General features: G+C 46.9%; 1 protein-coding gene across 1 annotated transcript in view; it reads right to left on the bottom strand.

Annotated features, from left to right (window-relative positions):
- KIAA1549L (KIAA1549 like) overlaps positions 1 to 8,591 on the bottom strand; it is a 297,003-nt gene extending 288,412 nt beyond the window's left edge. Inside the window, exon 1 of the mRNA XM_069091091.1 lies at positions 8,334 to 8,591. Coding sequence (XP_068947192.1) covers positions 8,334 to 8,550 — 217 coding nt within the window. The 5' untranslated portion in view covers positions 8,551 to 8,591. The remainder of the gene's footprint in view (positions 1 to 8,333) is intronic.
- Between the last annotated feature and the right edge of the window lie 601 nt (positions 8,592 to 9,192).

The raw sequence follows: 9,192 nt of genomic DNA, 5'->3' as shown, positions 1-9,192 counted from the left end.
TCTCTCTCTCTCTCTCTCTCTCTCTCTCTCTCCTGCATAGGATTCCCCAAAGTACAGATCCTTTCAATGACAGGATATTTATGAAACACTTTTATGTTTGCAGAGGACTGCACCAGCTCTGGGCTCTTCTCCTTACCTAGTTGCCCTGCCCCCACAGGGCTTTCACCCCTGCTAGTCTCCTTTGAGGAATTAAGCCTTCTTTTGGGTGACTTAAAACCTGTAATAAAAGCCCACTGCTTTAAAAGCATCCCTAGCCAGTCTGCCTGGCTGCTGAAAGCTTCCTTTGCGACCCCAAACCCAAGGAACAAACAGATAACCCCCCTAGAGGCTGTTGCAAAGCCAAACGCCATAACAGAGTTGCCAAGGCTTAAGTTAACTGTAAGTAATGAATGAATGCAGTTCAATTCCAAACCCTCTGACTCTTTTCGTTGAGAGTATAGATTTTAATATGCACCTGGGAAAGATAACTGAGAAGCTAGATAGCCATTGTCCTTGGGAAGAAAGAGGGCAACTCTCAAAGCCAGTCAACAAGGCACTGAAAGTTCCATGCTCGACTCCTCAGGACACAGCTCTCAGAGCATCACAGAGACCTTAGAGGGCATCTTGGTCCAACCCCCTTATTTGACAGGTGCAGAATTAAAGGAAGCCCAAGCAGGTGTCATGATTTGTCCAAGGTCACACAAGTAATGAGGTGGGATTCAAACACAGGTCCTCTGACCCTAAAGCCAGTGATATTTCTACCACATCATCCTCCATGCCTCTAATGATGGGGCTTGGCTGCAGAGGCATCCCCAAAGCACAGATGTCCTTAGTTCTAACCAATACCTATTGAAGACCTGCTAACCACAGGGTGCTACAAGACAAATATAGAGAGATCAAACAAGACAATGGCCTCACCTTCCCAGAGTGTACAGGTTACCCCAAAGGCCCATTGCAATCCAATCTTTGCTTGAGTTTCCAGAGACCCTACATGCCATCCCCTACCCATAGGCAGTCTCAGAAACCATTCTCCAAAGGGGGAATGTGCTCCTGCTCCCTCTCTCCTCCCTTCCCCCTCTCCAAGTTGCTCCCTTAAAGGCTCAGCTCAAGAGATCCCCACCTTCCTTGACTGCCCCCCTCAGCTCTTTTCCCTCCTCGAATTATTCTATAGCTCTTTCTTTCACCTCTCCTTGGCCAGTTCCACCCCTACCTAACCCTTATCTGCATGACATCCCCATAGTAAAAATAAAAGCCTTCTGAGGGCAGTGGCTGTCTCTTTTGTTGTTCCCATATGGCCTTTCAAGTGGGTTGGACATAAGAGCTGCTTAATAAAGTATTTGCTGAATCAGACTTAATTACCTCAAGGCAGATGCAAAGAACAATGCAACAATGAAAAAGCATTTCTTAAGACTAATGGAAGCTAAGCACTAGAAATAAAAATGAATTACCTGAGACTGTTCCTGACTCTAGGAATTTTCATCCTAGGAGGAGGAGGCAACATATACAGGGAGGGAAGGGCAAGTCTGGGGCATCACAGGGCTTATAAGCGGAGACACAGGGCAGTCAAGTATCTTGCCCTTTCCAAAAGCAAAGGTAATGTTGACTTGATTGTTGTGCTCAGAGCAAAAGTTATAGGGTAAAAAGAATGATGGGTACCCAACCAGGGGCAGGGCAGATATCAAGATGAAACTGATGGGTGGCTGGAGACAAAGTAAAGCATGGTCTCACCTACAGATTGGCTAGGTCATCACATTAAAGAGCCAAAAAGTTCCTCAGAGGACATCTACTCCAATCTCCCTCATTTTACAGGTGAGGAAACTGAGGGCTAGGGAAGTCAAATGACTTGCTTAAGGTCACACAGGTGGCAAGCAGCAGAGGCAACCTTTTTTGAAAGTTAAAGGTCTAAGAAAAAAAGGCTTCAGACACTTACTAGCTGTGTGATCTTGGGCAAGTCACTTAACCCTGTCTGCCTCAGTTTCACTAACTATAAAATGAACTGGAGAAGGAAATGGGAAACCATTCCAGTATCTTGCCAAGAAAACCCCAAATGGAGTCATAAAGAGTAAGACATGACTGAACAATATAACAGGGAACAATGAACACATTTTGAGTAAAGGGAGAGATTGTGGTCACAGAAGAATGGCTGAACTGGACAGGGAAAGAGTTTAGCTGGAAAGACTTGTTAGTAGGTTACTACAGGTCAGAGGAGGGAGAAGGCAGGTCATCAGGGAAGTTCTCAAGATCTTCCTGGATCTTCACTCCCCTCCACTGATGATATCTCCCTCCCAACTTTGCTTCATCTGCAAATTTCATGAGCCTGCCATCGATGCCTTGACCCAACTCATTGAAAGGAAGGTTAAACAGTACACAGATACCCAGGGAACTCCCCTGGAGACCTCTGCCCATCTTGACCTTGTGCCCATTAACAACTATTCTTTGAATATTATCATCCAACACTTTTTTTGTTTTGTTTTGTTTTGCATTGCTTTTTGGAAGGGGAAGGGCAGGGCAATTGGAGTTAAGTGACTTGCCCCACATCATATGGCTAGTAAGTATTAAGAGTTTAAGGCCATATTTGAACTCTGGTCCTCCTGATTCCAGAGCCAATGCTCTATTCACTGCACTGCCCGACCACCGCTATCCAACACATTTTTAATCCATTGATTCAATTATCATCTACTCTAAATTTCCCCATCTTCTCCACAAGAAGGTAAGACACTCAATTAGAAAAACTTTGCTATAAATGTAGGTAAATGTGTATCTACCCCATTATCTCCATGTGCTAATTTAGGAATCTCATCCAAAAAAAAGGAAGGAGGTTCATCAAATTTCCAGAGGACACGAAGCTGAGACAGCTAGCATGCTGGATGTTAGAGTCAGAACCCAAAATCTAATCAGATGAAATTCAATAAGACATCAAGTACAAAAACAATCAGCTTCACAAGGAAATAATATCATTATTTTAACTTATTTTTCTTAATAATATTAAGGACTTATATAGCACATTAAGGTTTGCAATACCCTTTTACAAATGGTTTCATTCATTCTCCACAACTGAGTTGGGAGGTAGATGCTATTATTATCCCCATTTTCCATTTGTGGAACCTGAGATAGACAGAGGTTAAGTGACTTGCCCCCAGGGTCACTTGGCTAGAAAATGCCTAAGGTCACATTTGAATTCATATATTCCTGACCCCAAGACCAGTACTCTGTCCACCGCTGTTGTTCATCCTTCATTCTCAAAGAGGACCAAGGACATCACCAGAGTGAGATCATGACTTGTGCATGAATTGGATTCAAGTGAGGCAGAGCTGAGCAAAATTGTCAGCCTCACTCTGTCCTCCAGAGTCATAAGGAGGCCAGTGGCAAGATAAAAGTCAAGGTGACTGCTGATGGCCCAGAATGCAGTGGTGCCACCTGGCTGAAGGAAACTGGAAGGAAGCCACTGGTGATGTTTAAGGTTACCAAAAGTTTCACTGGTAACTTAGGAGAGAATGTTTTCCATAGAGGCACAAGAGCCAGACTGCAAAGGAAAGATAGTAGACTACTTCTCCATAAAGTCTAGTTGTAAAAGAGAGGTCAGAGATGAGAGGAAAATAGGTAGGAGGGTCAAAAGAAGCACTTTTTAGAAGCACAGACACTTTAGCATGTTTGCAAGCAGATGGCAAGAAGCCAGTGGGGACTGAAGATGTGAAATGTGAGGTCCTTGAGGGCAGACTTTTATATTTTCTCTTATGTCTCCATTCACCATCCCTGGACCATCCTTGTCACTACCTAGACCCAAACTCTCCTACTTAGCTACTATTCCTCTGGTTGTGTAAGCTCCTTGAGGGCAGGGATCATTGATTTCATAACAGCATTCCCCTGTGTGAGCACAGCACCTGGCAAAAGCAAAGGTAATATTGACTTGATTGTTGTGCCCAGGGCAAAAGGTAAGAAGAAGGGTAGGCATCCAGCCAGAGGCAGGTCAGATAGCAATAAATCAAGCATTTGATAAATGCCTGCTGATATATTGACTGATAGGATCACAGGTAGAGGGATTAACCTTAACAAGAAAGAGGAGATGATGGATGAAGACAATCAGAAGTTTGAGATGGCTGGGTAGCACAGTGTAATGGGAATGCAAATTTGGAAGATCTTCCCTGCCCCTAGGCTAAAGTGCACCTGAAGCCTGGGGAGGGAGGCTTGTTTTTCAGTAGATACTTTTTGATTAGCCAGTGGGTCAATAAGGTTGTTACATTTTCTGAGCCAGGAGAAGGCTATATAAGCCCTGATGTGTAGCTTTGTTTTGGGACTCACTTTGAGAAGTGTTCTGTGATTTGATCTGAATTCTGGGAAGCCGTTGTTGAGAGTTCTCCAGCTTTGAAAAACACAGATGTGGAAACCCAGATGTTGACTGGGTATGGATGTAATGGTTGGACAGTTTGGAAAGCTGTCTACTTGATCTGTTAATGTCTTGATAATTCTGTCTGTATATTTTGAAGTTTGGGGTGCTGACCTTTTTCCCCTGAACAAGGTAAACGATATATGTCTGACTGATTAAAGTAAGCTTGTTAACCCATTTTGAGTTGCTTTCCTTTAACAAAGCAGATCCAAGAACCTGTATTGCTAGCAGCCACCCTGGGAATGCTGGGGTGCTTGCCGCTACACACAGTAGATAGAGCTGTGGACAATTTGAAGTCAGAAAGATTTTTGTTCCAATACTGCCTCAGATGCAAACTAGCTGTGTGACCTTGAGAAAGTCCCTTAGCCTGTCTCAGTGAAGGAAATAGGAAGCTACATAGTACCTGCTATCAATGTAGGTAAATGTGCCAAGTGCTTTTGACAAATATCTCACTTGGTTTTCACAACAACCACAGGAGGTAGGTACTATTATTATTATTCCCAACCTACAGTTGGGGAAACTGAGGCATGCAGAGGCAAAGGGACTTGCCCAGGATCACACAGCTAGTAGGTATATGGTCAGTTTGAACTTGGGACTTCCTGAGTCCAGGCCCAGCGCCCCATCCTCTGAGCCATCAGCTGCCCCTGTTTTCTCATCTGTAAAATAAGGATAATAATAGCACCCCCACACACACAGGATTTGTGTAAGGATCAGATGAGGTTATATTTGTAAAGCACTTTATAAACCTTAAGGTCCTTTACAGCAGCTGGCAAAAATGTTTGAAAAGATGTAAGATTTGGAAGAAGGGAGCTGAGGGAGCCCAAGACGGTGGTTTTGATCTTCTCAGTGAGATGGGAGGTTGGGTCCTGGGAACCCATGGGAAATAGGGTGAGAATGGGGGCCTGAGGAGAGGGAAATAGTATGAAACAATTGCTGGGAGAATGAGCTAGAGAATCAGAGACCCCAATCAAAGGCCCTCTGTACAACATTGTCAGCCCAGCTGAATCTATGCATCAGAAATTTATGGTGGGTGAAATCAGCCCAATTACATGCCATTCTCCAGAGGAGCTGAGTGGTCCAGGAGCTAAAGAAGAGGAATTTGGATGGTGGGGGCTACCCAGCATCGAGGATCAGCAGTGCAAGAGCAGTAGGAGGTCAGGGGACAAGGGTATCCCTAGTGTCCTGGAGCTAAGAGCTGGTTCTGAATAGAAATGAGAGATGAAAAGGTAGAGTCTAAGAGGCAAGATAATAAAAAAAGACTAAACTAAGAATGAGAGAGGAGCTAATCATGTGTAAGGAGAAAGTAAACAAACTGGCAAGGGAGAAGTCTGGCAACAAATGGTGATGCAGGACAATAGAGCTCAGAGTCTTGGGGAGAAGACCAAAACAGCAAGGAGCCCATAGAGGACCCTAAGGAAAAGGAGAAGGCAGTTCTAAATCTCTGATTACAACAATATGGGGCTTTCAAGGTTTTCTTGTAGTCAAGTCAACTAAGTGGTAAAATGGGTAGAGCACTACCCACTTGGAGTCTGAAAGACCTGAATTCAAATCCTGCCTCAGATATTTATTAGCTATGTGATCCTGGATAAATCATTTAACCCCATCAGCCTCAGATGTTTCAACTATAAAATGAGGATAATAATAGCACCTACCCTATGGAGTTGTCATGAAGAACAAATGGAAAAAATATATATGGAAAGTGCTTCATAAACCTAACAGAGCTAGATAAAGGCCATTATTGTTTAACTCTCTCCTCCACTGTTAACCAAGGAATCTTTCCCACCATCTTTGCTCTATCCCCAAACACACACAAACAAAAAAAAAAGGTGAGAAGGTGAGACAGACCGCCAAAACAGGGGGTACAAATAGGAAACCTTTAAACCTTAGCCATGAAGGACAGAGGATGTTTAACTCTGAAAAGGATCAGAGATTCAGAATGATCAGTGGATGAAGAAGGCAAGAGGGACCAGGAGGCAAGGAGCTGGGAATGAGTGAGGTCATCCTACAAAAGCACTAGTTACTGCTTGACATATATGATATCTATGTGATGGCCAGAGAAACAAAGGCCTGTGTTGTTAACAGCAAGATTCTTCCTAAGATATCATATGGCTGCTGGGCAGTGACCAGAGAATTAAGATTGAGAATCACCCAAAGGACAATAGAGAAACACCAGGTGAATATCAATGGGCTACAAGACACTGCAAATGAGGTGTTTAGGCAGGAGTATGAAGGATGTCATTAGAGAAATGTATGATCTGAAAAGAATAAAAAGTGGGCGAGTCACAAAGGGAGAATGAGACACATCCAGAGATGAAGTGCGTTCTGCTGATATGAGTCCAACGTCAGAACTTGAGGAAGGCCCCTGGCACATTGGAGGTAGCCCCTGCGGGGACATTCTGGGCAGACTCGGAGAGTTGTTCAGGATGGGCAGGCATGTATGGGCCCTGAGCTGCAGAGCTGGATCAAGTGCACACATTAGCAAGCTCACAGAGTCCCTGGGGCATCAAAGGCTATTTGGTGGCCAAACAACTTTCAGTACCTAAGAATCTTGGCCCAAACCCAGATACAAAACAAAAAGCCTTCGATACCAGTTTACAAAACCACCGATTTTATCATTTCAAAACCAAACTCCTTATTCCAGTCTGATCTAATGAACCCGATGTGCCTTACATTTGTCTCCTATTATTTATTATAGCATGCCAAACATACATCACCAAACTATTGTATGCATAAAATCTGGTGCCAAGAAACAGATTCCTTTCCCACAACTCCTCTATCTCCAGACCTCAGTACATGAACTGATCTCTATTCATACTCAACTGCCAATGATAACCCCAATTTCTAAGACAGGACTTGTATGGATAGGTAAAATATTCATCAGCTTCTCATGTCAAAGAAAGCTTCCATACCTTCTAGCTAATTAAAAGGATTCCATGGTCTAAAGTCGGGAAACCCTACTTGGTCTAGAGGACCTGAAGTGCAAGTTTGAGCTATTTCATGGTTAAGGAAATCTCCATTCCATATCTCTGGGGTGTGTGATCATTTCATCGTGGATTAGTGTGTTCTCATTGTGCTAGAGCAAGCCGAGATTGGTGCTGTTCCTAACCAACTTGTACCAGCAGTCCATGGCTTTTCATAACTAGCTATATGCTAAGAGCAGACAATGAATGCCTGCTCTCTCCCAAGGCTGGAGAGAATCATTCTCATTTCATTAATAAGAATAAGTTTCAAAACAGGACAACGGAACAGCGTCCCCCGTCGTTAGAATAGACTTTTAAGAACTGTCCTAAAGAATAACTATCATAATCTAGGAGGTTAATTCAGGCAGGACCTTTTCTCTTAAAAAAAAAATTAACTGTAAGCCCTGCTACAGAGCAGAGTCGGGTCAGTCTCTGGGGTCTCTGAAAGGGACCACAGTTGACTTTTCAGGGATTAATATCGCTAAAGAAAATGAGGATGGTCTCCTGAGTAAGCCAAAGTCAGAAATCCTGCTTTGGACATCCACATGGAATTCAACTGAAATCAGTGGTCCTTGCATTAATCAGACTGAAAGCAGCCAGTGTGAGTTGGGAAGGTGGGTTAGGGGCACCATAGAATGGACTCTTTCCCTACCCTGAAATAGGATTCCCTGCATGCACCCTTTGTGCGTGGCTCTCCTAGCTTCACCAGCACACTCTATTTTATGGGGGTGAAGTGTAGCTGCTAGGAGACCATCTGGAAACAGTAACTTGCATGGAAAGCGAAAGGAATGCAATGCACTCACACACATATGCACACATACACACACGTGTGGCATTCCTTTCTTCCCGGAGGCAGATTGCTGACAGTCGTGTTCCTGCAACAGATTTGCAGGCAAAAGCAAAGAGGAGAGCACAGCAAGCCTGCAGCTCCCGGGCTGCAAAGATCCCTCCCTCCCTCTAACCCCTGCCAGCCCCGGGGCGAGCCGGGACCAGCGCCCCGAGGTGCTTACCGGAGTTGGCTGCGCGGCCGCGCTCGGCCAGCGCCAGCAACAGCAACAGCAGCAGCAGGGGCGGCAGCAGCGGCGGCGGCGGCGGCGGCAGCGGAGGCGTGGGAGGAGTAGCCCTGGCCGCCGGCCTCGGGCTGCTCGGAGCCCTCCTGGAGCTGCTCGTGGCCCGACTGGCCCCATGCGCCCCCGGCCCCGCGCCCCTCTGGCCCTGGGGAGCCATGGGGGCACCTCACACATCAATGCCGCCCGCCGCCGCAGCAGCCGCCTCCGGTCCTCGTCCTCCTGGAAGCGCCGGGGCTGCAGAGCCTCGTCTCCTAGCCCGACGTCCGCGCCCCGGGCCGGCCAGCTCACCGGGCATCTCGGGCCATGGCCCCAAGGCTGGAGTGGCTGCTGCGGGAGGACGCTACACCGAGCTCGAGCTGCCCAAAGCTTCAGCGCGCCCGGGGCGCGGGCAGCATCCAGGCGCCCGAGCAGCAGCCGCGTCCTCACCGGCCGCGAGTCGGGGTTCCCACGCCGCTGCCGCTTCCTCTGGATCTTCCTTCCGCACCCAGCCAGCCCCCGCGAGCCAGCGAACGGTGGGCACGGGGAGGATGGCGGCCCCGGGGCTCTGTCGTGGGAGCGGGCGCGAGTGCGGACGTGGGCGAAGTGGGCAGGCAGGCGCTCCGCCGGGTCTCTGCTGCCCGCCTCAGCGGTCAATGCAGGCTGGGTTGGGGGCTCGTCGTGTGGGCTGGCGGGGCTGCCTCTCCGCCCCTCCGGCCTCGCACTCGGGCTCAGGCTCGGGCTCCAGCTCCCTCTTGCTCTCCGGCTCGCGCTCTGGGGCTGGAAATGCTATTGCAGCTGAGAAGCGGCGCTTCATTGACAA

This window comes from Petaurus breviceps, unplaced genomic scaffold (assembly GCF_028583685.1).
Source record: "Petaurus breviceps papuanus isolate PSGF00001 unplaced genomic scaffold, PetGlider_PUasm1.0 188, whole genome shotgun sequence".
Classification (NCBI taxonomy): domain Eukaryota; kingdom Metazoa; phylum Chordata; class Mammalia; order Diprotodontia; family Petauridae; genus Petaurus; species Petaurus breviceps.
This window is presented reverse-complemented; position numbering and strand designations above follow the sequence as displayed.